At 49.2% G+C, this 27632-nt stretch overlaps 1 protein-coding gene across 2 annotated transcripts; it reads left to right on the forward strand.

The window, feature by feature from the left end:
* Positions 1 to 649: 649 nt before the first annotated feature.
* On the forward strand, positions 650 to 27570 carry Espl1 (extra spindle pole bodies like 1, separase). 2 transcript variants are annotated; one of them, XM_087557611.1, is made up of 31 exons: positions 650 to 750; positions 1043 to 1161; positions 1942 to 2997; positions 3173 to 3277; positions 3560 to 3671; positions 6192 to 6328; positions 7272 to 7465; positions 8233 to 8472; positions 8898 to 9042; positions 9131 to 9269; positions 9452 to 9591; positions 13554 to 13688; positions 14575 to 14694; positions 15671 to 15842; positions 16205 to 16333; positions 16449 to 16605; positions 17236 to 17345; positions 18969 to 19954; positions 20462 to 20810; positions 20969 to 21130; positions 22607 to 22820; positions 22910 to 23100; positions 23837 to 23964; positions 24072 to 24194; positions 25201 to 25356; positions 25452 to 25622; positions 25747 to 25851; positions 26036 to 26151; positions 26307 to 26390; positions 26516 to 26680; positions 26913 to 27278. In XM_087557611.1, the coding sequence occupies exons 2-31, from the start codon at positions 1081 to 1083 to the stop codon at positions 27118 to 27120; spliced, it is 6330 nt and encodes a 2109-aa protein (XP_087413737.1). In that variant the 5' UTR covers positions 650 to 750; positions 1043 to 1080; the 3' UTR covers positions 27121 to 27278.
* The last annotated feature ends 62 nt before the right edge of the window (positions 27571 to 27632 follow it).

A 27632-nucleotide genomic window follows, 5' to 3' on the forward strand; every position in this document is an offset into this window, starting at 1 on the left:
CGTCCCGAGTTCAGTTCCCAGAAACCCCATGGTGGCTCACAACCATCTGTAATGGGAATCCGATGCCCTCTTCTGGTGTGTCTGAAGACAGCGACAGTGTACTCATATACATGAAATAAATAAATCTTTAAAAAAAAAAAAGCGTTTTAAAGACCCGGTGTGGTGGCACACATCTTGAACCCCAGCATTCCCAAGGCAGAGGCAGGTGGATCCCTCTCAGAGGCCAGCCTGGTCTACACAGCAAGTTCCAGGACAGCTGGACCACGTAATAAGAACCAACTTCAAAAAAGGAAAAACAAAAGTCCGTCGAAGGTTACTACACCTTTTCCTCTCTAGTAACACAGAGCAAGTCATGTGGGTTTCTTAGTATTTTAATTCCCTTGAAATTTAAAACCCTGACTGAGCTCAGGGGATAAAGGAAAGAAAGACGAAGTCACACTGCAGGGTGACTGTAGTTGACAGCAGCTGAAGAACCAGCCGGTGCCCCAGTCCTTCCGCTCCAGAGCGGTAACCGCCCCTCCAGGAACACGTGACAGACAGCGCGGTGGGTAAACTACAACTCCCAGAGGGCCAAGCGGCCGGCCTGCGTAACGCTTTCTCGCTGATTGGCCACTAGAGATATTTGAAAGGAGGTGCTGGCGCGGAAAACGAAGCGTACCCACCGGTGTTTGGTGGAACTCCGGCTGGAGGGTAGTCCTAGACCGGTGAAACACGGCCTGGAGGGTCTGGTGAGCGCGCGCTCAAGCTGCGGTAAGTGACGTTCCCATTGCTGACCTGGGGAGAAACGGGGCGACTCCGCGGAGGCTCGGCGACCCCCGAAAGGGTGTGGTCGGTGCCCAGGACCCTGTGGAGCCCCCTGGGGTGGCCTGGTGGGACACGGGGGACAAGGGGCCAGTTTATAACGGGAGTCCAGCGTCCAGGCATGTTCTCCCCTCCCCCATAGGATTTCTGGTGGGATTCTTTGCCTGCTTTTTCCTTTGAATCCTCTTACAACTTTCAATCCCTTCTTTCCTCCCGTTGTTTCCATTATGACCCTTCGCAGGCTTCTACAAACCATTTCGTTGTGTCTAGACTTTTGCCATGAGGAACTTCAAAGGAGTCAAGTTCGCCACTCTACTTTGCTGCAAGAGAGAGACCCAGGAGTTGCTGCCTGACTTGAAGGTGGGGCCCTTTCTGGCTCAGGACACACCTAGTTTCTGAGATTATCTGTTTTTTTTTTTTTCCTTTTCCTTTTTATTTATTGTTTTTATTTTAAAAATTACTTTTCCATACTACAGGATCTCATGCATTCAAGAAAGCACTTCACGGGGCTATAACTCTATATACGTTTTCACTTTTAAAAATAACATATATCTTTATATATTGTATATAGTACAATATATAAGCTATATATATCAAGTTTTTTTGAGACAGGGTCTCATCTCTTGCCCTGGCTGTAAGTCACTATATAGACCAGGTTTACCTTAAACTCAGATCTACCTGCTTCTGCCTCCCAAGTGCTGAAGTTAAAGGCATGTATCAGCATGCCTGGCCTGTTTTCACTTTTTCTTTCTGTAGTTGTCTCCAGACATACCAGAAGAGGGCATCGGATCCCATTACAGATGGTTGTGAGCCACCATGTGGTTGCTGGGATTTGAACTCAGGACGTCTGGAAGAGCAGTCAGTGCTCTTAGCCGCTGAGCCATCTCCAGCCTCCTGTTTTCACTTTTTCATTTGGAGACAGTGCTCTCACTAAGTGGCCCCAGCTGGCCTTGAACTCACTCAAGCCTGGGAGGCTCTTTGAACTTTATCATTTTTTTGCCTCCGCACGGGCCTGCGCCGCCACCAAGCCTGGCTTGTGTTTTGCCTTAATTTGGAGAGAGATACATGTGAGAGGCCCTATTTCTACTTTTATTTCCCTACCTCTCTTTTCCGCTTACCCGGCTTAATTCTTTCTCATAGGAGTTCCTGTCTAGATCTCGAACTGATTCAGTCAGCAGCAGAACCGATGCTGAGAGAAGACAGGTCTGTGACACCATCCTGAGGGCTTGCACCCAGCAGCTGACTGCCAAGCTTGACGGCCCTGGTCACCTGAGAAGTATCCTGGACCTGGCAGAGCTGGCCTGTGACGGCTACTTGTTGTCTACCCCACAGCGCCCTCCCCTCTATCTGGAACGCATTCTTTTTATCTTACTTCGGAATGGTTTGACTCAGGGAAACCCAGACGCTGTGCTCCGCCTTGCCCAGCCTCTCCATGCCTGCTTGGTACAGAACTCTCGAGAGGCTGCCCCTCAGGACTATGAGGCTGTGACCCGGGGTACTTTTTCTCTGCTTTGGAAGGGAGCAGAAGCCCTGTCAGAGCGGCGAGCTGCATTCTCAGCTAGGCTGAAGGCCTTGAGTTTCTTAGTGCTTTTGGAGGATGGCAGCCTCCCTTGTGAGGTCCCTCACTTTGCTTCTCCAACAGCCTGTCGGGTAGTTGCCGCCTATCAGCTGTTTGATGCTACTGGACAAGGTCTAGATGCAGCTGACGCTGACTTCGTCTATGACTTGCTTTCTAGGCATGTGATCAGAGTCTTAGTAGGCGAGGGTGGTAGGGCTTCTGGACCGCTCTCTCCTCAGAGGGCCCTCTGCCTCTTGGAACTCACCTTGGAACATTGTCGTCGACTCTGCTGGAACCAGCACCACCACAAGGCTACCATAGCAGTGGAGAAGACTCGAGATCACCTAGGAAATAGCAATGTAGCTCCCAGCCTCCAACTGTGCCAGATGGGGGTTGAGCTGCTGGAAGCTGTGGAAGAAAGACCAGGGGCAGTGGCCCAGCTCCTGATGAAGGCAGCGGCTATTCTGAACAGCAGTATGGATGGGCCATCACCCCCGCTCCGGGCATTGTATGACAGCTGCCAGTTCTTCCTTTCAGGCCTGGAGAGAACCATCAAGAGGCACTATGGAGTTGATGCCATATTGAATCTCTTTGCTTTTCTTGGGGGATACCACTCCCTTGTCCGGCACCTGCGAGAAGTGAGTTAAGGACCTAGAGTATAGGGGTGGGGAGTGGCTCTGTAAATAACTGGAAGTTACCCTTGATAAGCTGCCCTCTGAGCTGTGCCCGGCTTCAAGGACTCTAGACAGTACTTGGCACAAAGCTCGCCATCTCTGGGTTTCAGACCAGCTGCCCCTTCCTTTCTCCCTTCAGGCCTCCGAAGCGTCCTCTAAGCAGCAGCAGAGCCTGCTCCAGATGCACTTCCATGCCCTCCACCTCTTCACTGGGATTGTGTATGACTTTGCCCAAGGCTGTCAGGTACCATCTGGGAGTCAGGAAACATGGATAGTCGAGGTTGCTTCTCAGAAGAGCTTTGGGTAATTGGGTAGTGGCAGCTCTCTCCTTTAATCCCAGCACTCGGGAGGCAGAGCCAGGCAGATCTCAGTCTTCGAGGCCAGCCTGGTCTACAGAGCGAGTTCCAGGATAACCAGGGCTACACCCCATCTGGAAAAAAAAAATGTTTGGTTTCGGGTGTCAGTTCAGGTGGAAGTCCCAGTGGCCCTTGCATGACTTCTGACCCTCGACCTTCTGTTCCTTCAGGTAGCTGAGCTTGCTCAGCTAGTGGACAGTTGCAGATCTGCTGTTGTCTGGATGTTGGAGGCCTTAGAGGGCCTGTCTGGTGGAGAGCTGGCTGACTACCTGGGCGTGACTGGTTAGTGCCTTGGGGTTCCGCTGCACTGCTCTAGGGGACGGCTATCACTTGTCAGGCTGGCTAGTATACATTTCTGACCACTCGCTGTGCTGAGTGCCAAAGGTTTAAGGAGGCAGGGAGAGACATATCTGTAAGGCTAATACAGGAGAGATGGTGAGGCTTAGGACAGAGGATTTTTTTCTCATTATGTTTGGCAGTTTGATTTGGTAATTGTTTATAAAAAAAAAAATGTGTGCCTAGTATGCAATGTTACAGAAGTATGCACCTTAACTTTTGTTAGTTTTCTTTTTTAGCCAGAGTCACACTGTGTCGTAAAAATTGTGCTCAAACACATAGCAGTACCCCTGCCTTAGCTTCCCAAGTCTGGGGTCACAAGTCATAGTTTACCTTTTTTTTTAATTTAATTTGGGATTAAAGACATACGCCACCGCACCCGACTACATCTATTTTGAGAAACTGCATTAGGTCAAGGAGTTTATTTAGCCTTAGAACTGCTTCCTCCCCTCCAGCTCCATAAATAACACTAAAATTTATTCACTCAATAAAACTGCCAAGCCATGTCAGATCCATTCCTGCCACTGGAACCTCATCCTAGTTTGGGGGAAACGTAACTGGATAAATGAAATACTAACATTAAAAGGTGAAAGGCTGGAGAGGTAGCTCAACAGTTAAGAGTACTTGTTCTTACAGAGGCCCTGGGTTCAATTCCCAGAATCCATATGGCAGCTCACAACTATGTGTAAACCCAGTTCCAGTCCAGGGAATCTCCTCACTCTTCTGACCCTTGTGGGTACCTGCACACACATGTACACATACGTGAGGGCAGAACGTTCATACACATAAACACTGAATCGAAATCTTAAAGTAAATGATAATACCTGGGCCTGGGGACTCACCTCTGCTCCTAGCTCCAGGGAGCCTGAAGGAAGAGCACCAAGTGCTCAGTGTGAGACCCCATTTCAGAACTCAAAAGTGGGGACAAGGGAGATGTCTCAGCCAGTGAAGGCATTTGCTGCCAAGGCTGGTGACCTGAGTCTGGTCCTTGGAATCCACATGATAGAAAGTGAACCAATTCCTTGAGGTTGTCCTCTGCCCTTCACATGTGCACTGTGGCATATGAACACACAAACAAAACAAATACAATTTTGAAAGAAGTAATGAAAAATGAAAGGTAAGGAGTAGATTAGAAAGGGAGGCCCCAGGAGCTGGAGAGATGGGTCAGTGGTTAAGAGCAGTGGCCGTTCTATGTGAGGACCTGTGATTGATTCCTAGTACCCGTGTGGTGTTAGAACCACCTGAGCTCCAGTCCTAGGGAATTCAGTGTCCTGACCTCTGTAGGCACCATACACATAAAGTAAGGTAGAATAGTAAGTAAGCCAGCCTGGCATCATGGTACATGCTTTTAATCCCAGCACTTGAGAAGCTGAGACAGGTGGGTCTCTCAGTTCAAGGCCAGTCTGGTCTACAGAGTTCCAAGATAAACCTTGTTTTGAAAAACAGCCAGGTGTGGTAGCACACACCTTTAATCCCAGCACTCAGAAAGCAGAGGCAGGGGGATCTCCTGAGTTTGAGGCCATTCTGGTCTACAGAATGAGTTCCAGGACAGCCAAGGCTACATAGAGAAACCTTGTCTTGGAAAAAAAGAAAAAAGAATAAGTAAGCTTTTTTTTTTTTTTTTTAAGATTTATTTTACTTTACTTACATAAGTACTCTGTAGCTATCCTCAGACACCAGAAGAGGGCATCAGGTCCCACTACAGATGGTTGTGAGCCACCATGTGGTTGCTAGGAATTGAACTCAGGACCTCTAGAAGAGCAGTCAGTGCTCTTAGCCACAGAGCCATCTCTCCACCCCACATAAATAAACTTTTTTTTTTTCGGAGCTGGGGACCGAACCCACGGACTTGCGCTTGCTACGCAAGCGCTCTACCACTGAGCTAAATCCCCAATCCCAGTAAACTTTAAAAAAAAAAAAATTTTAGTTTTATTTTCAGTGCATTGGTGTTTTGCCTGCATGCATGTCTGTGTAAGGGCATGAGATCTTGGACTTACAAACAGGTGTGTAAGTCCTCACTCACACCCAGGTTCTCTGGAGGAGCAGCCAGTGCTTGTAACCACTGGACCATCTCTGCAGCCCAAGTAAACCTTCTTTTTTTTTTAAAAAAAAAAGCAGAGTTCAGGAAGGGCAAGGAGTCTGAGTACCATTGAATTACACTTGGAAGCCTTTAGCATGACGATGCCAGGGGAGAGAACATACATGCAGGCATGGCTCTAACAACCAGTGGCATGAGGGGAGGAGGAGGCAAGGGAGGTCAGTGCAGCTCAGCCTCGTGCAAGTGTGGAGGGGCTGCTGGTGTGAGTTTCCTCACAGGGATCCTGAGCAGCAGCTGGGGTGGAGCCAAAGATTGCCCTCCTGTATGTTCCTTGATGGTTTGGATTCCATTGTGTCCTTATCTGGAAGCTAACAAGATGACCCCAGGTTGAGCACCTCTGACATCGGTTGTCCTTTCTCTCCCTATAGCCTCTTACACCAGCAACTTGGCCTACAGCTTCTTTAGTCAGAAGCTCTATGAGGAGGCTTGTGCCATCTCAGAGCCAGTCTGTCAGCACTTGGGCTTGGCTAAGTCAGGCGCTTGTCCCGAAGTGCCTCCTGAGAAGGTAGGAGGGAATGAGGTGTGGAAAGGGAGGTTATGTCGGGCGAGTTGTGAAAGGGCCAGCCTGCAGCTCTGCGGGACAGTGGGACTGGCTGGCAGCGTGCCCAGGGCAGTGATTCCCTAACAACCTTGCCTGAGCTGTTGCTTTTTCCTTCCTTCTTTCCTTTTTTGGTACAGGGTCTTACTGGCCTGGAATTTGTTATGTAGACCAGGCTGGCCTCCTCAACCTGACAATTTATCCTTAAAATGGCTTCTTTTCCTTTTTACTTTTTGGTGTTCTCGTAAGCCAGTTCTAATCCTAGCCTCACATTAGAGTCATCTGAGTGAACCTCAGGGACATTCTAGTGTAATGCTTGCCTCAAGTTAATTACGTTGGATCCTCACCCTAGATCGCAGGCATCTACATGTTCTAAAAAGTCTCCCACACACCCAGGGCGGCCAGAGTAAAAAGCAGTGGGTTAAGAACGGCTGAAATTGACGGGTTGCTGCATTGGCAAGTGACTTGGGGTGTGTGGGCATGAGGAGCTGAGGGGTGTGGATGGAGCCATGACGTCAGGTGGGCGTCTGAATGGCTTTGCTGTTACTGGCAAACAGTTGTAGGGCAGAAGCCTGGGCAGGAACGGCTGTGACAAAAAGCAATGGATGGTACAGGGCCCTCATCTTGAGTTAGTTAGGTGGGAAGGAAAGAGTCACAGAAGGTGGAATGGGTCCTTCAGGTTGTGGATGTAGACCGTAGAGGGGCTCCTGAAGCAGAGAGTACCAGAAGCTTGGTTCTCGAGGATTACAGAGGCAGGAGGACCACCTGCTATCTCTCTTCCACGTGCTGCGCCGCGCTGCGCTGCGCTGTGCTGTGCTGTGCTAGCTGTCTGCCCGCTGCGCTGCGCTGAGCTGAGCTGCGCTGCGCGCACTCAGTGGCTCCACGTTCCAACCCTCCTGTCTCTGGTCAGCTACATAGGTGCTTCCGGCTGCATGTGGAGAGTTTGAAGAAATGGGGTAAACAGGCCCAGGGCTGCAAGATGGTGACCTTATGGCTGGCAGCTCTGAAACCCTACGGTCTCCAACACATGGTTGAGCCAGTCACTTTCTGGGTTCGGGTCAAAATGGATGCAGCCAAGGCAGGAGACAAGGAGCTACAACTGCAGTGAGTTGGAGGGGGGAGGAGGACCATCCTTTCTGCCCATGGATTGGGGCACGTCCCTCAACCTGACTCCGTCTATGTAGGCCTGGCCTTGAGATCCTTCTGCCTCTGCCTTCCTAGTGCTGGAATTAAAGGCCTGTGCCGCTGGGTCCGGCCGCCTCAGTCCTTAGTGCTGTGCCTGGCCTCCTCAGTCCTTCTGAAAGTGATTTTTTTCATCAGTTATGCATTGAGTATAACTGGTTATAGGGCAGATAGTGGTCAGAAGCAATGTTTGGTTTTTGTTCTACTTGGAGAAATAGAACTAAGTATATTGCATGTATTTTTCATGAAGACAGAACATCCATGACCTGTTAAATAAAAGGGGTAAACTTTAGGGGGGTAATTTAGGCAAGTGGTCTGTATGTAAGGCCTGAAGATATGCAGAAATCCATCATCAAATGCCTTAAAGAACTAATCACAAAATACCGGTGCTGGGGTGGAAACAAACTTGGAAGTGGGAACTGGTTAGAGAAAGCCAGCATTGAGGAAGGGGAGAGAGGTTGGGGTGTAGCCTGCCAGTAGAAGGGTTAGAAGCCAGGCCACACAGGGTTTTATTTTATAGGCCATGGCACAGGTTTGGAGGTGACCCCTCATGGAGCCCCCTATATTAGAGGAGCCATATGACCTGATTACACAATTAGATGCACAGCAAGTACTGAGCTAAGGCAGAGGCTCCCCGGTAAGGTACAGACTCTTCGAGGTCTTCACCCTGGTGCTGATCTGCCTTTCAGGACTTTGCGAGACAGCCTAAGTTGCTGGGACCCAGAGATGCAGTCTCTGCTACTGAGGGAGGAGCTGCAGGCCTATAAGGCAGTACGGGCTGACACTGGGCAGGAACGCTTCAACGTCATCTGCGATCTGCTTGAGCTCAGCCCTGAGGACACAGCAGCTGGAGCCTGGGCACGAGCTACCCACCTGGTGGAATTGGCCCAAGTGCTGTGCTACCATAGCTTTGCCCAGCAGACAAACTGGTGAGGAGATAACAGGAGACTGACTGCCCGTCCTGATGTTTCTGATAATGGGGATCAGTTTCCTAGTCTATCGCTGAGTGCTCCCCTTGTGTTAAGCGCAGCTCACTATGGTTTGCCTCGTGCTCTAGCAGAGGGCATGGTTTTGCCAGCTGCAGACCGTTTCTGCAATTGTGTGACCTTTGGAGTTTTGGGAACTTTTCAGAGGCTGTTTAAATGCTAGGGCACAGAGAAGTGGGGTTGGTGGTGTTGGCCGTTCAGGGTGGTTTGTTATTGGTAGTGGTGCTCAAAGAAGAAGCAAAAATGAGAGATCAGATTCAGAAATATCTGTCTCTTTCTCTCCTTCCTTTCCTCCTCCCCTTCCTCCCCTACCTTCTCACATAGTAGCAGAGACCAGCTACACCCCACTTACATTCATCTTTCTACAGCTCTGCCTTGGATGCTATCCAGGAGGCCCTGCAGCTTCTGGAGTCCGTGAGTCCCGAGGCACAGGAGCAGGACCGCCTTCTAGATGACAAAGCACAGGCCCTGCTATGGCTCTACATCTGCACCTTGGAGGCCAAAATGCAGGAAGTATGTGGAACTGAGCCCGACCCAGCTGCTCCCACCAAGCTGGTACCAGTCCTGGGTTTTGTTTCAATCTCTCTTCTTTCCCAACCAGGGTATCGAGCGGGATCGGAGGGCCCAGGCCCCTAGTAACTTGGAGGAATTTGAAGTCAATGACCTGAACTATGAAGATAAACTGCAGGAAGATCGCTTTCTATACAGTAACATTGCCTTCAATCTGGCTGCTGATGCAGGTGAGGGCTCAGCAGTGTTGGGCAGGCATCTGGGAGGCTTCCCAACGCGCCCCAGGCTGGCCTTATGCTGGGGATGTGGGGCAGCGAGGGAGAAGGCCGGCTCAAAGGCACAGCATGGTGTGGGGAAAGCCAAGCTCTTTCAGGATGGCCAGGTGGAGAAAGTGTCACCTTCTGGTTTACAGCGCAGTCCAGATGCCTGGACCAGGCCCTGACTCTGTGGAAGGAAGTGCTCACCAAGGAGCCAGCCCCAGCTGTGCGGTGTCTCCAGCAGACGGCAGCCTCCCTGCAAATCCTGGTGGCCGTCTATCAGTTGGTGGCAAAGGTAATGGGATGGCTGGAGTCGGCCAGGGTTAAACTGGAACCCGAGCACCTGCACCTTTGACCTGTGCTTGTGAGAAGCCATGTGGCCTAAGAGTGTGGGCTCTGCTGGCTGTGGTGCTGTACATAGCTCTAGCCCTTGGGAGCTAAGGCAGGGGATTGTGACTTACAGGCCAGCTTGCAGTATGTGGTGACATTCTTTTGTTTAAATGGGGGTGGGGAGCAAATCCATAACTCAGTGGTTGAGTACTTGGTCAGTAATGAGTCCTGGATTCAGTCCCAGTGCCACAAAGAGGTGGGAAGCAGTAGTTTTCTCTAAATGGCATTGTTAACATTAACACGATGCATAGAAGATGCTTTGTATAAATGGAAAACTCAAATGTTAACCTCAAGAATTACTGGTTCCGGGCAGTAGAGGCCCATTTCTTTAGTCCCTGGCTGCCTAGAACTTGCTCTGTAGACCAGGCTGGCCTGAAACTCACCTGCCTCTGCCTCCCCAGTTCTGGGATTACTGGTCATGCTTAAATTTTACGTAGGTAATGAAGACCCAAACTCAGATTATTAGGTACTGTAGTGACTGAATTGTCGATCCAGGCGCCCCTGCCCCATCGTTTTGAGATTGTTTCACTATGGTCTCACTGGCATGAAACTCGTTATGTAGACCAAACTGGCCTTGACCTCACAGAACCTCCTGTCTGTCTCCTAAGTGCTGGGATTAAAGAATGTGATACTATGCTTGGGCCCTGTTTAAATTATTTTGTTAACCTTTATTTTATGTGTATGGGTGCTTTTCTTTGCTTGTGAGTATGTCTGTGCACCATGTGTAGCCTGGTATCCACGGTGATCAGAAGAGGGTGTTAGATTCCCCTGAACTGGGGTTACAGATGGTGAGGAGTGGAGTTGAGATGTGGGTATTGGGAATTGAATGTCTGTCTTCTAGAAGAACAGCCAGTGCTCTTAGCTGCTGAGCGTCCCTCCAGCCCCTACTTTTTGAGACAAGGCTTACATTACCAGACTGTCATTAACCTTAGTATGTAGCTGAGGCAGTCATAAAACTCATGGTGATCCTTCCCTTAGCTTTCCAAGTGCTAGGCTCTCAGGCATGAGCTACCACAGCTCCCCCCTTTGTTTTCCTGAGATAGGATCTCCTGAGTTTGGAGAGATAGTTTAGCAGTTAAGAACACTGACTACTCTTCCAGAAGACCTGAGTTCAGTTCCCAACACACCCACATGGTGGCTCACGACCACTTGTAGCTCTCGATTCTGATGGTCTAATGCCCTCTTATGGCCTTGTGGACATTTTACGAAAATGGTGCACGTGTATGCTGCAAACACAAATACACATAAAATAAATTCTAAAAAGATTTTAGAGGCTCTCCTTAAGTTGCCTGTGCTGTCTTTGCACTAACTCTGTATTTGGGGAGGTCTTGCACTTCCTGTCCTGTCTCAGCCTCAGCTTCCCAAGTGGCTGTGCCTTAGGCCCTGCCTTCCCCATCTTTTTAAAAATATTGTGGGGGTTGGGGATTTATCTCAGTGGTAGAGCGCTTGCCTAGGAAGCGCAAGGCCCTGGGTTCGGTCCCCAGCTCCGGAAAAAAAGAACCAAAAAAAAAAATATTGTGGGTATGAATATTTTTCCTGCATGTATGTATGTTACATACAACACATATGTGCCCAGTGCCTGCTGAGGTCAAAAGAGGGTGTCAGAGTCCCTGATACTGGAATTACAGATGTCTATGAACAGACATGTGGGTGCTGCCAGGCCTCCGCAAGAGTGCGTGTCGAGCAAGAAGCCATCTCTCTGGCCCGATTTTTCTTTTGTTTGAGACAAGATCTCATTGTGGAGCCTAGGCCAGGGTAAAACTTGGAACCCCCCTGCTTCTACCTCTGGGTTAAAGGCCTCTGCGACCATACAAGGCCCAATTTTTTTTTTTTCTTTTATATATAGCCTTCTGCCTGCATATGTGACTTCAGGCCAGAAGAGGGCACCAGATCTCATTACAGATGGTTGTGAGCCACCATGTGGTTGCTGGGAATTGAACTCATGACCTCTGGAAGAGCAGTCAGTGCTCTTAACCGCTGAGCCATCTCTCCAGCCCACAAGGCCCAATTTTACATGCTTTGAAAAATTGTATTTGTCATATGTGTGTGGATGTGAGTACGGCAGTTCAGGGACAACTGTGGGGGTCAGTTCTTTACTCCCATGTGGTTCCAAGGGATCTAACTTAGGTTACGAGGCCAAGCGACAGGAGCCTTTATCTGCTGAGCTATCTCACCCACCGCCTGCCAACTTTGTATTTTTATGTATAACTTTAAGGGGTGGCAAAGACTCCCTTGTGCTCTTCTTAGGCCCACCCAGTATTCAGTTGAGAACTGAAGGAGAGCAAAGTGGGTGTGGTGGCTACACACGCGGTGGCTACACACGCAGCGCCAGCGCCAGCCTGGGCCGGACAGAGCACTGCAGGTTTGATTTTCAGCCTTAAAACCAGAATGGCACTCTTTCCAAAGCTCAGAGAGGGCTGGGGAGGCAGCTCAGTAGTAGAGCACTGGCTGAGGATGTTCAGGGTTTGGGTTAAACCCCAGTTGCCATAAAAGATTAAAACAGTTTATTTAAATACGGTTTGAAAAGTCTAGCACAAGGAGGCTGAAACCCTAGCTCAGCCTAGATTTGAGTCTTGGGTCGACCATATGAGCACTTACTCAGATAAGTTATGGGACGTCTGTGAAGGAGTCTTAGTTTCCTGCTCCAAGCTACTGAGATTAGAATCACTGTGAGAATCATACGTGAGCGCATGGGAACCTCTTGGCACAGTGAGTACCCATTTACCAGTGGTGATTGGCATCTAGGCCTTTAATTTAATTTGTGTGGTGCTGGGGGTCAAACCCAGGAATTTTGTACATTCTAGGCAAACCGTAGCCGTAGTCTAGTAACTGAACTGCTCTCCCTATTGATTTGGTTTTTATTTTTATTTATTTATTTTTTTGGTTCTTTTTTTCGGAGCTGGGGACCGAACCCAGGGCCTTGCGCTTGCTAGGCAAGCACTCTACCACTGAGCTAAATTCCCAACCCCCCAGACTGGCTTCTAAGTCATAGCTGGGTCCTTCCTTCCATTCCTCAGTACTGGAATTGTGAGCATGTGCCGCTGAGGCTGTTTTGAAACAGAAGGGGCTGTGGTCTTGCATTTGGGTGGTAGAGGCAGGGGTTCACATCAGTTCTTCTGTTTTTTAATTTATACTGTTTTTTCTTTTTCTTTTTTTTTAATGCTTATTTTGAAATTATTTTTAGAAATTAAAAAAACTCAGAGGAAGGAGGAAAGGAAAGAAGAACACAGTGTCCAGGCAACATTTTACTTTATGAGCTTGTCATACCTTCATTTGCTCACTAGTTACTGGGGTGAGAAAGGACTCAGCCACCCAAAGACTCCAGTGAATCCCATGGTCACAAATCCTATCCTCGCTGTGGCCGTGCCAGTCCTCTGGAATTATTTCTACCGGGTTTGGCGTGCCTTTTAACCAACCAAATCGAGTCCTTTACAAACGGCCAACTTGGCTCAACAAACTGCATTACGTGATCCATGTCTGTGGGATGGTGGTTGGAGAGGGTCTGTTTTTTATTTTTCAAGAGAGGGTTTCTCTGTGTAGCCTTGGATGTCCTAGAACTCCCTCTGTAGATCAAACCAGCCTTAACCTCCTCATGGAGATCTGCCTGCTTCTGCCTCCCAAATGCTAGGACTAAAGGCCTGTACCACCACCACCCAATTTAAGGCCAGTTATATAGCAAGTTTGAGTGAGGCCAGTTTGGGTCACATGACACCATGCCCCAAGGCCCAAAGTGTGTACAGTGGCTGTAGGTCTCCTGAGGGTGGTGTTTGAATTCTCCGGTATGTATGAACACCCAGGTTTCAGAAACCTGGGGCCTGGGGCTCTCACAGGAACTGAGTCAACATGTTGTTGCTCTTGGATGACCAGCCCTTGCAGGCTCTGGAGACCCTCCTGCTCCTTCAGATTGTATCTAAGAGACTACAGGATCATGCAAAGGCAGTCAGCTCTTCCTGCCAGCTTACCCAGCTACTCTTGAACCTTGGCTGTCCCAGCTATGCCCAGGTGAGTCTGAGGCTACAGGGGCCAAATGGCTCGAAAGGCCCATCTTTCCTTGAGAAGGTTTGACTGCAGTGCAGAGATAAGCAGCAGGCTTATCTCCTGTCCTGGTCACTGATCCCCCGACCCCTCCCTCTTTACTTAATTGATGCCTTGTTGTTTGGGTGCGGCTGTCATACTTCAGTTGACTGTCAGTGTCCCCCCTACCCCTTTTCTTTCTTGGCAGTGCTAGTTTGACCCAGGCCTCAGGCCCCCTGGATCAGAGCTCTGCCACTATACTCAAGCCCAGGCACTCGTGCTCTTCCCCCCCACCCCCCCTATCTTCTGATTTCTGCCAGTCGGCTCAAGTCTGATCACTTCTTTCCCTCCTGAAAGCCTCCATGGCTTCTCTGACAACCTGAGCAACACTGTCTGGTCACAACACAGCTTTCTTTAACATTTTTAATAAAAATTATTCTTTTCATTAATTCACTTTACATCCCAGTATCATGTATTTATCTATTCTCATGTGTGTGCCTACTCGTCTGTGTGTGGACCACGTGTGTGCAGGCCCCATGGAGGTCAGACCAAAGGGTTATGGATCCTTTGGAACTGGAAGTATAGGCAGTTGTGAACTATCCCATGTGAGTGCTGGGAACCAAACCCTAAACAAATGAGCCATTCTCCCAGGTGGCTGAGGGTGTTTCTCTATTGTCCTTTAGGGTTTTGTTTTTTCTTTGTTTGTTTTTTGGTGTGGTAGTTAACTGAAGTGTTATAAGCATCAAATGCATAGCTCTTGCAGGTTATAATAATCGAGATAATACAGTATTCAGTGCCTTGCTTGCAGATGCTTTGCTCTGTTTTAATTTGAAGAGTCTAATTAGTGTGTGTGGCATCATCTGTCTGCTTTCAGTTGTATCTGGAAGAGGCAGAGTCAAGCCTGAAGAATCTGGACCAAGCGACTGACACGTGCCAGCTGCTTTCCCTGACCTGTGCTCTGCTTCGAAGCCAGCTCTGCTGGGCTTGCCAGAAGGTGATGCCCATGCTCCCCACTGCCCATACTACAGACAGGGGCGAAACTGAGCCCAGAGCTTGCCCTAAGGCAGTGGTTCTCAACCTGTGGGTCAGGACCCCTTTTGGGGTTGAAGGACCCTTTCTTTCACAGGGGTGACTATTGAAAAACACAGATATTTACACTACAATTCATAACAGTAGCAAAATTACAGTTATAAAGTAGCAGCAAAACCAGTTTTATGGCTGTTTCCATAACATGGGGAACTTTATTAAAGGGTCTCAGCCTTGGGAAGGTTGGCTGTGCTCATCTGGTGTTTATAGGGATCCTGGTGTGAAACTCTGGTTTTCAGGTTTGGTGTTGGCAGTCTTTATCCCCCCCCCCCCCCACACCCTTTTTATTTTGTTTTGTAGTGCTGTGGATTGAGCGGGCCTTCTGCGGGCTGGACAAGTGCTCTGTCACTGAGCTACACTCTCTTCTCACTTAAATTTCCAAAGGCTCTGGACCCCAGGAAAATTTTGGGGATCTTCATGATATTTATATGTGCTCTGAAATTTTCCTGCAGCAAGGCAGATTGTTCGGGACCCTGAAAAGCTGTAGAAATTCCCTCACTTGGTAGTAGAGACAGTCTTTTTTCCCAGTTTCTGCTTTGGCATAAAACATGAAAGGTCTTTAGAAGCTGGGGGAGACAGGCTGATATGGTAGCTATTTCTGTAATTCTGCAGCTGGAGGAGCTAGACTTTGAAGTCAGCCTGGGCTGTAGAGCAAGACTATCTCAGAGAGAAAACGGTGGCTTGGGTGAGAGGAGGCATTTGTTTCGATCTAATAGGTTCCAAAAGATCTCAGGTTTGTTTTAAATTAGCTGTGTGCCTTGATCATCTCTTCTACTGATCAAGCTCTAGTTTTTTAAAGGGTTGTTGTTGACATTTGCACCGAAGAGCCCTCTGAAGCCATCTCCAGCTTATGTGACATTTCTCTCTGGCTTTTTGTCTCTCAGGTGACTGAGGGCGTTTCTCTGTTGCTTTCTGTCCTTCGAGATCCTGCCCTCCAGAAGTCATCCAAGGCTTGGTACTTGCTACGTGTCCAGGCCCTGCAAATTCTGGCTTTCTACCTCAGCCTCTCGTCCAACCTCCTCTCAAGTGCCCTACGAGAGGAGCTCTGGGATCAAGGTGAAAGGGACTGCTGGCTTTCTTGGATGATGGTCATGGTTGGATAATGGTCTGCCTTGTTCGTTGCAGACATTTGCCTATGCTGTCAGGCTTTTAAGGAAGCACACCTAGAACCTACCTGTGCCTGTAACAGCAAATGGTTTCACTTCACCTGCTATCTGTTATCTCTTAACTAGCAGCTGCTTGGAATGCTAAACTTGAAAGGAGTTCTAAGACCACTAAGCGATCTCAGAGGGAAAGAGCTCTGTGATTGATTAGCTCTGTCTACCTACGGTGCAGAAGAAAGAGCCTTGTGTTTGCTATTTTAGCTGAAGGTCTAGGCCTGCTGTTGCAATTGCCTTTTCTTACTTCTCCCACACCAGGCTGGCAGACCCCAGAGACAGCACTGATAGATGCCCACAAGCTTCTGAGAAGCATCATCATCTTGCTGATGGGTGGCGATGTGCTCTCCGTTCAGAAAGCAGCTGTGGAGTCGCCCTTTCTGGATTACGGTGAGTCTGAGGAGAGAGCAGGCCCCTGTGGAATCAGACATACTAGTTGCCATGGCTGTTTTGTTTCCATCTGACCATGGCTCTATATTGACGTCTTGTCTTTCATTTACTGCAGGTGAGAATCTGGTGCAGAAATGGCAAGTTCTCACAGAGGTGCTGACCTGCTCGGAGAGGCTGGTCAGCCGCCTGGGCCGCCTGGGGAACGTGAGTGAAGCCAAGGCCTTTTGCTTGGAGGCCCTAAAACTTACCACCAAGCTGCAGATACCTCGCCAGTGAGTAAGAGGACGCCAGTGCTGGCTCCTGCCATGTGCTTTTGAGTGTGGATTCCCCAGTGATTGTAGAAATTCCATGTTACGTTTAGGGAGACTTGTGGGAGGAGGCTAAGCAGGAAGTGTGAGATACTATCATTTATCATGCGCCTGACAAATTTGTATAGGACAACTAGTGTACTGCCTTTGCCTAAGCTTTCATGCCCATGGGGCTTGGTAGGGAGTGCAGCGGGCTTACCTGAAGTGTGGTTTGGGATGAGACCGGATAGAGCAGCACTCACTACTCAATCCAGACCCTTTGGGGATTGAATGCTCCTTCACAAGGGTGGCATACCAGATATCCCGCCTGTCAGATGTTTGCATTGTGATTCATAAGCGCAGCAAAACCAGTTAGCAAGTAGCAATGAAAATAACTTGATGGCTGGGAGTCCCCATAACATGAGGCACTGTATTAAAGGGTCCCAGCATTAGGAAGGTTGGGAAATGCTGCTGGTATAGAATGTTTCTACCAGAGAGGCTGTAAGTCAGTTTAAGGACTCAGGAAAACATGTGGAGGCCTGGGCCTGGGAGAGGGCAGGAGAGACTCCAGGGAAACAGCAGGCTGTTGACTGACTCTCATCCCCTCCTCACAAGGTGTGCCCTGTTCCTTGTACTGAAGGGTGAGCTGGAGCTGGCCCGGGGAGACACTGACCTCTGTCAGTCAGACTTGCAGCAGGTTCTGTTCTTGCTCGAGTCTTCCACAGGTGAGCTACCAAGTTCCCTGCCAAGCTTGTTGAAGAGAATTCATGTTACATGCGAAAATATATGAAAAGGTTTGACTGCATTCTAAGTCAGACAGGTGTCTGGTTTTACACGACACAGACTTCAGTGCAACCATTACTGTGTTGATGTCATTGTCCCCCCTCTCCCCTTCCTCCAGAGTGAATCTGCACAGGCAGAACTATGCCTGGCTGATTTTCAGTGCTACTACAATGATTTTGGCCACCCTGCCTGCTGCCTGCCTTCTTTCCTTCCTTTTTTTTTGGAGACAAGGTCTTTCTGTGGTCCTGGCTGGCCTGAGCTTACTAGGTAAACCAACTGGCTTTAAAATCATGAAGCTAGGGGTCGGGGATTTAGCTCAGTGGTAGAGCGCTTGCCTAGGAAGCGCAAGGCCCTGGGTTCAGTCCCCAGCTCCGAAAAAAAGAACCAAAAAAAAAAAAAAAATCATGAAGCTAACCACATCTGTCTGTCGCTACAGTGCTAAGACTAAAGGTGTATGTCAGTACACCTTGCTACACTTGGCTTTCTTTTAGGGCTGGGTGTGGCACGTGTCTTTTATTCCACAATTCTGGAGGTGGATCTTTGAGTTCAGGCCAGCCAAGGCCATGTAATGAGACCCTGACTCAAAAAAAAACAACCAAGCAGAATAATTATTTTGGGGCCGACAAGATGCTCAGTGCCATTAAGCTTGACCTCTTGAGCCATACAGTAGGATGAGAAAAGTTCTTTAAAAGCTGCCCTCATGGGCTGGAGAGGTGGCTCAGTGGTTAAGAGCACTGAGTGCTCTTCCAGAGGTCCTGAGTTCAATTCCCAACAACTGCATGGCAGCTCACAACCATCTGTAGTGGGATATGGCGCCCTCTTCTGGAATACAGGTATATTTGCAGGCAAAATACTGCACATAATAAATTTTTTTTTTTTTTTTGGTTCTTTTTTTTTCCGGAGCTGGGGACCGAACCCAGGGCCTTGCGCTTCCTAGGTAAGCGCTCTACCACTGAGCTAAATCCCCAGCCCCATAAATTTTTTTTTATTAAAGTTTTTTTTTTTAAATATTTATTTATTATTGCCTACATGCATACCTGCAGGCCAGAAGAGGACACCAGATCTCACTACAGATGGTTGTGAACCACCATGTGGTTGCTGGGAATTGAACTCAGGACCTCTGGAAGAGCAGTCAGCACTCTTAACCTCTGAGCCATTTCTCCAGCCCCCATAAATAAATCTTAAAAAAACAAAAACAAAAACAATAAAGGCTTCCCTCTAACTTGGACGTGCACATGTAGCACAATCTTGTCTACACGTACTAATTTTTAAAAAAGATTATTTGTGGGCTGGAGATCAAAGGTGTGTTCAGAATGCCGAGCTAGTCAATACTTTTACCTCGGTTACTTTGTGTGCCCCTCCTTCAACCCAGGTGGGAGAAAAAAAAAATAGATAGTGTGTACAGTCATGGGGTTGAGCCCTAAGGTGTAGACAGAACTCTTTTTTTTTTTTTTTTTTTCTTTTTTTCGGAGCTGGGGACCGAACCCAGGGCCTTGCATTTGCTAGGCAAGACAGAACTCTTGAGACTACTCAGTGTTGTAATTTGTGATCTGCTCTCTTCCTAGAGTTTGGTGTGGTGACACAGCACCCAGACTCAGTGAAGAGGGTGCACACGCAGAAAGGGACGCATAAGGCTCAAGTCCCCTGTTCCCCACCTCTACCAGAAGAGGAACCCTTCCTGAGAGGCCCTGCCCTTGAGCTGGTGGCCACTGTGCTCAAGGAGCCCGGTCCCATCCAACCCTCTGGAAACTCCTCCCCGGTCCTCAAGACCAAGGCATCACCCAAGCCTGGCTTCCTGTCTCACTTGCCCAGCTGTGATTGCTTACTGTGTGCCAGTCCTGCCCTCTCCACCGTCTGTCTGCGCTGGGTGTTGGTCACTGCAGGAGTGAGGCTCACCACAGGTCATAAAGCTCAGGGTCTGGATCTGCTGCAAGCTGTGCTGAAGGGTTGCCCTGCAGCCACCAAGCGCTTCACACAGAATCTTCAAACTTCTCTGAATCACAAAGCACCCCCCTCTTGTGTTCCAAGCCTCTTTGATGAGATCATGGCTCAAGTGTACACACACTTGGCATTAGAGTGCCTGAATCAGACATCTGAAAAGAGCCTGGGAAAGGTCCTGGCGTCAGGACTGAAGTTTGTGGCAACACGGATACAATACTTAGAGTTCTGGCAAGCCAGCCTGCTCTTGGTTCAGGCCCTTGCAAAGCTGGCCCGCTTCAGCTGCTGTACTAGCGAACTCTTTGCAAGCGCCTGGGGCTGGCAGCCACCATTAGTAAAAATCCCGCCAGTCCTTGAGCCTTCTAAGATTCGGAGACAAAAATGCTCTGGACAGGGGCGCCAGCGGGTAGCCTCTGCCCCCTCACCCCTCCATAGCAGCTCTCAGGAAGGTCTGGAAGAAGGGCCACCTTGTACACCTAAGCCCCCAGGCCGTGCTAGGCAAGCCGGCCCTCGTGTCCCTTTCACCATATTTGAAGACATCCACCCCACAAAGAGCAAGCTTAAGGTTCCCTTGGCTCCCAGGGTCCACAGGCGGGCCCAGACTCGACTCAAGGTGAGTTGGGATTGTGGTATCAGGATGGCTTTGCACAGAGCATGCATGGGTAGTAGCTCTCAGGCATGGAGAGAGTCATCTGCCTGCAGCACCCTGCACCCCTTAGCTGTGGGTCCGTCCCTTTGTCATCCTTCCTCTCCATCTCTGTCTCTTCCTCTTCCAATCAGAGACCATGGCCTTTAAGTGGCAAGCACTGTGGGAGTCAGTTCAGAAGTCATCAGAGGGGCTGGCAAGATGGCTCAGTGGGTAAGAGCACTGAATGCTCTTCTAGAGGTGCTGAGTTCAATTCCCAGCAACCACATGGTGGCTCACAACCATCTGAAATGGGATCTCATGCCCTCTTCTGGTGTGTCTGATGGTGTATTCACATACATAAAATAAATAAAACCTTTATAAAAACAAAAAAAAAGTCATCGGAGGCCTGCCAGTGCCTCCATAGTGCCACCTGCTGTTTGAACCTGTTATTGAGTCTCTTGGCCTTAGTTTCTCCCTTTGCCTCTGTCACAGGTGAACTTCAGCGATGACAGCGACCTGGAAGACCTTGTCTCAGCTGAAACACAACTTGTGGAGGAACCTAAGAGGCGAGGGACTGCTTCCCGCACCCGGGGTCAGAGTAGGAAGGGCCCTAGCTTAAAGACAGATGCAGCGGTTGCCGTAGGTAGTACCCCTGGACATCCCAGTCTCAGTGGGAGGACTCGGAGGGCCAGGAAGGTGGCTTCAAGACATTGTGAAGGTGTCGGGGCCAGCCTGGGACCCGAAATCATGAGAAGCATCCCTGAAGAGGAGCTGATGGACAGCCAGCTAGAAAAGAGCTTTGAGATTCTCAGGGCTTCTGATGGGGAAGACTCAGCCTCAGGTAGGACTTGAAGGGCGAGAAGCAGAAGGCATGTGTTCTGTACTGTTTGTTGGGTGTCCCTGGGACTTAAAACTTAAGAAATAACAGTACCCACCCAAAATGAAAACCCTTTGCTATCTCTGGAGAAAGGAGCATGAAAATCAGTGTTCTCTCCCTAGGCGAGAAGGCAGCAGCTGCAGAGCCTGGTCTACCCATAGGAGAGCGTGAGGTGTTGAGACGGGACTCCAGCAAGGCAGAGCGACCTGTCTTGTACCCTGATACAGAGGCCGATAGTGACCTTAGTCCTTGGCTCCCACCCTTCTCAATTCCTGCACCCATTGGTGAGTATGTGGACCACTGATGTTAGCTTACCCAGAGAGGGCTGAGCCAGCTCTCTTTTATCCTTTTTTTGGGAGGCACAGTTTTAAAGACAGTTTTCTTGACACATAATCTCAGGTAGCCCAGGGTGGCTTCTAGGATTACAGGTATGCATCATCACATCCAGCTGTGTGTGTTCTCTGTGTGTGTTCATGCTGAATGGGTACACTGTGTGTGTGTTCCTATGTGTGGCTACATGAGCGTCATTTGCTTGCACTTGTGTGTGGAGACCAGGAGTCGATGTCAGTTGCCTTCACTTACTGATGGAGTGGCTGCAGCAAGCCCTGGGGCTCCACGTGTTTTTTCTGCCTCCTTAGCACTGGGGTTACAGGTATACGTCTCTGTGCCTGGCTCCTCTCACAGTGGTTGCTGAGAATCCAAACATGGCTCTGCATGCTTGCACAACAGACACACTAACAACTAAACCATCTCCCCACACAGGGCCTCAATGTGTGGGCTTAGAGTTTATTCTGTAGACCAGGCCGTCTTCAAACTCACAGATCTGCTTACCCTTCCTCCCCAGGGCTGGGATCATTTATTGTGGGAAGTAGCATTTGCATACCTACTTGTGAGGGTCAGAGGGCACTTTTGGGGGGTCACGACCCTCCTACTTAGCTACTTGAGCCATCTGGATGAGGATCCATGAGATGGAATCTCATGTAGCTCAGGCAGGCCTTGAACTCCTAATCCTCCTGCCTCAGCCTCTCATATGGTGGGATTACCCACTGTGTGGCACACACCTCCAGGCTTAGCTTTTAAAAACTTACTGTATTTGAGACAAGGAGTAGTGTAGCCTTTGCTGGTCTGGATTTTCTCTTTGGCCAAGGCTCATCTCCTCTGCCTACCAAATGGCAAGAACACATGCGCACACCACTATGCTGGGCTTTCCTTTTTCCTCTTGTTTTTGAAGCATGATGTCACTGTGGTCCCAGCTGTCTCAGAATTCGGGAATATTGAGCCTCAGTCTCTAAAAGTGCTGGGATTACAGGCTAAGCAATCCCTATATCTCCCAAACTGTCCACCATTTTGGCTTCTTAGATCCAGCAGTCTCTGAGCCTCATTGGATTCTGCATTTTCTGGAAGAGACTTGGTTTCTCTGAGCTTTTGTTGTCTTTATAGTAACAGGGAGCTTTGGGGAGGATAGGGTGCAATGAGGCCTGTTAGGAGCAATCTTAGCACATTCCCTTGTAAGCAGTCGCTGCTCTTCTCTATCGGAGGTGAGAGCGGGACTCCTTGGAAGTTCCTATTAATTAAAAAGTCGGTTGCGGGTTGGGGATTTAGCTCAGTGGTAGAGCGCTTGCCTAGCAAGCGCAAGGCCCTGGGTTCGGTCCCCAGCTCCGAAAAAAAGAAAAAAGAAAAAAAACAAAAAAACCAAAACAAACAAACAAACAAAAAAAGTTGGTTGCTCATCTTCAGCAATAATCCTGACTTTTTTCTAGATCTTTCTACCCTGGATTCCATCGCTGACTCATTGAGCATTGCTTTTCGTGGTATTAGTCACTGCCCTCCAAGTGGGCTCTACGCTCACCTCTGCCGCTTTTTGGCCTTGTGTCTGGGCCACCGGGATCCCTATGCCACTGCGTTCCTTGTAGCAGAGTCTGTCTCCATCACCTGCCGTCACCAGCTACTCACCCATTTGCACCGACAGCTCAGGTGAGGGCTTGCTCTTGGGGTAAAATGGGTAAACTGCCTGGAAGGTTCTGACTTGGAACGAGCCAGACTCATTCTTGTGTTGCCCACAGCAAGGCCCAGAAGCAGCAAGGCTCACCTGAACTAGCAGAGCATCTACAGAGGCTGGACTTGAAGGAGAGGCCCGGAGGTGTCCCACTGGCCCGCGTGCAGCACCTCTTTTCCTTCAGGGCTTTGGGATCTGGCTGCTTCCCCCAGGCAGAGAAGGACAGTTTCCAGAAGCGCCTGGCTCTCATCCCCAGTGGTATAGTATCTGCTTCTGCTATGTCTCCTGTCTGTAGTTGAAGGACTGAGTGGATGAGCATAAGACATTGCTTAGTTTAACTAGACTCATGTTCTTTGTCATATTTTTTTCTTCTGAGACAGGATCTTTGTGTGTCGCCTACCTTCTGGTGCTGAGATTTTGGGCATGTACCATCCCCTCGTTAGTCATGCCTTTTTTTTTAATTAATTAATTAATTTATTTATTTATTAATTTATTTATTTATTTATATGAGCACACTGTAGCTGTCTTCAGACACACCAGAAGAGGGCATCAGATCCCATTACAGATGGTTATGAGCCACCATGTGGTTGCTGGGAATTGAACTCAGGACCTCAGGAAGAGCAGTCCATGCTCTTAACGACTGAGCCATCTCTCCAGCCCAGTCATGCCTTTTTATATATTAACACTTGTTTCTCATACCAGAAGTACTCTGAATTCAGAAATTTTCTTTCTTTGGTGTGTGTTTGAAATGTCTGGAGTGCCCTGGTATGAAGAAAGATGGTGTGAGCACTTTGAGTGGAAACCTTTGTTAATTGCTGTGAGGGACACAGAAGCACCAGTAGCCTGTTCCTAGGGAGCTCTGGCAGAAAGAGCTGGAACTCCACTGACTAGGGAAGATTCCTTGAAGACGTATTGAGGCACACTGTAGAAGACTAGGCTACAAGTATCTCCTAAAAGTTTACATGACTCTGGGTGTGTCTTCTGTGTATGTTAGGGGTGACTGTCTGCGTGTTGGCCCTGGCCACCCTCCAGCCTGGAACCTTGAGCAACACTCTCTTACTGACCCGCCTGGAAAAGGACAACCCCCCAATTACTGTGAAGATCCCCACTGCCCAAAGTAAGGTAGGGTTCCTGTGCCAAGGACTAGTGTGTGCCAGATTCTGTGGGTACAGGATGTAAGGTAAGGATCCCCAGGGAGGACGAACCTCATAAACTCTGCATCTCCATAGTTCCCACTAAGTGCGGTGCTGAAAGAGTTCGATGCCATCCAGAAGGACCAGAAAGAGAACAGCGGCTGTACTGAGAAACGAGCGTGGTGGACGGGCCGGCTAGCACTAGACCAAAGGATGGAGGTGTGTGCTCCGGGGTAACAAGCTGTCCTGTCACAGAAGGGCCCAGAGCAGGGTGGGGGGTACCTTCCGAGCAGAGGTCCAGGTCAGTGTTTCTTTGTTAGATACCAATTGTGACCTGGGCATGGTCGCTTGTGCCAGTGATACCAGCTCTCTTGAGGCTGGGGCAAGAGGACTATCTCAGGTTCAAAGACAGCCTGGGCTAGTTGTGTCATTTGAGGGTGGCTTTTAAAAAAGAGCTCCAGACTTAGAAGAGGGAGAGCAGAGGACGTTCAAAGATGCTCTATGTGTGGTCGCCCTCTCCTTTAATCCCAGCACTTGGGAGGCAAAGCCAGAGATGGACGACAGGGCTACACCGCAAGGTTGAGGCCATCCTAGGTACACTCCCTCCCTCCTCTATGATTGACAAGGCTGGAATATAGCTTAATTGGAAGAGTATTAGCTTAGAATTTAGGAACCCCTGTGTTGAGTTTGATCCCCAGAATAGCAAAAGAATGGTGTGGTTATACAGGCTGGTAATCCTAGCACTCAGGAAGTGGCAGCAGGGGAGCCAGACGTTCAAAGTTTGTTTTGTTTTGTTTTTTTTTTGTTTGTTTGTTTTGAGAAAGGATTTCTTTGTGTAGTACTAGCTGTCCTGATCTTACTCTATAAACCAGGCTGGCCTTGAACTCAAAGATCTGCCTGCCTCTGCCTCCCAAGTACTAGGATTAAAGGCATGTGCCACCATGCCCATCCAGCTTCAAAATCATTTTGACTACATAGGGAATACATACTACATAGAGGCTAGCCTGGTCTATATAGTGAGTTCTAGGATAGCCAGAGCTACATAGGGAGACCTTATTTCCAAAACAAGAAAAAGAAAAGAAACAAAACCATTCATATTTGTTAACAACATAGTGACATCTTCAACCTTTGAGAAAACAAGGCATTATAGACTTACTAAGACTAGTAGAATTTTCTGACTTATAAGACATTTTCCATCTAACTGAAAGCTTGGTCCCTGCCCTAGGAACTCATTACCTCCCTAGAGGAGCATGTGCTGGGCTGCTGGAGGGGGCTGCTGCTGCCGTGTAGCACCGACCCTGGCCTTTCCCAGGAGGCCTCCCAACTACAAGAGTTGCTGCACGAATGTGGCTGGGAATATCCTGATTACACTCTCCTAAAAGTGAGTTCAGGAAATGAAGGAGAAAATAGTTGTGTTCCACCAGCCATAGTGGTGGAGCATGGCACCCATACCCACTAACCTCTGTTCTCCTGCAGGTCATTCTTAGTGGGGCCAGAATCCTCTCCAGCCAGGATGTTCAGGCCTTGGCATGTGGGCTGTGCCCAGCCCAACCTGAGCGAGCCCAAGTGCTCCTGAGCGAGGCAGTAGGACGGGTACAGAGCCAGGCAGCCCCTCCGAGTCAACATCTTGTACTGGTGTTAGACAAGGTAAAGAGCTGGGCACAAGACAAGACAGGTCCAGAGGGTAACGAGCACGACGAGGTCCTCTCTAGGTCCTTCAGACACTGGGGTTGTGTGACTGGTGACAGTGACGCTGGGATGCTTTTTCTAGGACCTGCAGAAGCTGCCGTGGGAAAGCATGCCATGCCTCCGAGCACTGCCGGTCACCCGGCTGCCCTCCCTCCGCTTCCTGCTCAGCTACTCAATCGCTAAGGAGGTGGGGACAGGACACAGGGCCTGAATGATTGCAGTTGGATAAAGCCTAAAAGAAGGCCAGAGCCCTGGGTGGGGGATGGAGAGGGGAACAATGGGTCGATTGAGGAAGGGGCTTAGAATATGCTGGGGCTGGGCTTCCTGGACTGACCAAGAACCTAATTGTCGGTGCTTGCCTTGCCTCTCAGGCTGGGGCCTCATCAGTGCTGAGCCAAGGTGTTGATCCACGCAATACCTTCTATGTGCTAAACCCTCACAGTAACCTGTCGAGCACGGAGGAGAGATTTCGAGCCAGTTTTAGCAGGTCAGGTGATGAAGGCATAAAGTAGGGTGGGGAATGTGTGTGCTTTTGTTCCAGAATCAGTGGTTATGTCTCATTTCTGTCTGCTGCTCCCTCTGCTACATGCCCTTTGCTACATGGTTGTCTGCCATGGGCTGATTACCGGCTTGTTCCTGCAGTGAAGCCGGATGGAAAGGCGTGATTGGGGAAGTGCCCAGCCTTGAGCAGGTGCAGGCTGCCCTGACAGAGCATGATTTATATATGTGAGTGTTTGGGGCAGGGAAGTTGGAAGGGGACCATTCTGGAGGTGGTGTCTTTATGGTTGATTGGGCACTTTAGAGTCTCTGTAAACAGGTACTCAGTGCTGTCTCACTTCCTTCTGCCTTAGCTATGCAGGACATGGAGCTGGTGCCCGCTTCCTTGATGGGCAGGCTGTCCTGCGGCTGAACTGCCGGGCAGTGGCCCTACTGTTCGGCTGCAGCAGTGCAGCCCTCGCAGTGCATGGAAACCTGGAGGGAGCTGGTATTGTGCTCAAGTACATCATGGCTGGCTGGTAAGGCCAAAGGACATTAAAACTCTGGCCCCCTCTCCTCAGGTTCTTTCCCATGTCTGAACCCTGAATTTCTCACGTGTGCAGCTTCTTCCTCCTCCTCTCACGCACTCTTCTGAAACTATAAGCCCAGGGAGCCCCTCATTGTTCAAGTCTCTTTCTCATGGCCTACCAATAATGGTTCCCAGTGTTTCTTGTTCAGAGCCCTTACTTTGTGTTTCTTCTTTCTTCCAAGCCCCTTGTTCCTAGGTAATCTCTGGGATGTGACTGACCGTGATATTGACCGTTACACAGAGGCTTTGCTGCAGGGCTGGCTGGGAGCAGGCCCAGGGGCTCCCCTTCTCCACTATGTCAGCCAAGCCCGCCAGGCCCCACGACTCAAGTATCTTATTGGTGCTGCACCTGTAGCCTACGGCCTACCTGTCTCTCTACAAACATCCTGAAGCTGTCTTATCTATGGTAGAAGCTGTGTGACTACCTCCAAACTTGGTTTTGAATATTTAGAATTTTTAAAGTGATTTTCCCTGGTGTTTTGTATGAAATATTTTCTTTAATGTGACCTTAATAAAGATATACCAAGCCTTGGTTTGTGAGAGTTCAAGCTCCTCTCCTCACTCCTGCTCTGTGAATGTAAGCAGACTGGTGGTGCACCAGGGAGTTCAAAGTTTGAAAGCTAAACCACAGGACAAAGTTTGGGGCAGCTGGGGCTTGGGTGATGAAGATGAACAGACGGCCATCAAAATACTGAGAGTGGCCCGTGGTGCATATCTTTAATCCCAGCCGTTGGGAGGCAGGGATACCCCCACCCCCACCCCAGCCTGGTCTATTTAGCAAGTTCTAGAATAGCCAGGGCTACATAGAGAAAAACCCTATCTTCCAAAAACAAAATGTTCAGAGTGAGGCAAACAGTGAGCTAGCTCAGCCTAGTCGTTACTGTTCAGCCAGTTCAAAACAA

The sequence above is a fragment of the Rattus norvegicus genome, chromosome 7 (genome assembly GCF_021556685.1).
Source record: "Rattus norvegicus strain SHRSP/BbbUtx chromosome 7, alternate assembly SHRSP_T2T, whole genome shotgun sequence".
Classification (NCBI taxonomy): Eukaryota; Metazoa; Chordata; class Mammalia; order Rodentia; family Muridae; genus Rattus; species Rattus norvegicus.

Bases quoted from the DNA above. Each gene is read 5' to 3' on its own strand.
- Espl1 (XM_087557611.1), top strand. From the start codon at position 1,081: ATGAGGAACTTCAAAGGAGTCAAGTTCGCCACTCTACTTTGCTGCAAG. The intron at 3,672-6,191 runs GTTAGTGCCTTG...CTCTCCCTATAG, and splicing joins TGACTACCTGGGCGTGACTG to CCTCTTACACCAGCAACTTG. The intron at 25,357-25,451 runs GTGAGTTCAGGA...GTTCTCCTGCAG, and splicing joins CTGATTACACTCTCCTAAAA to GTCATTCTTAGTGGGGCCAG.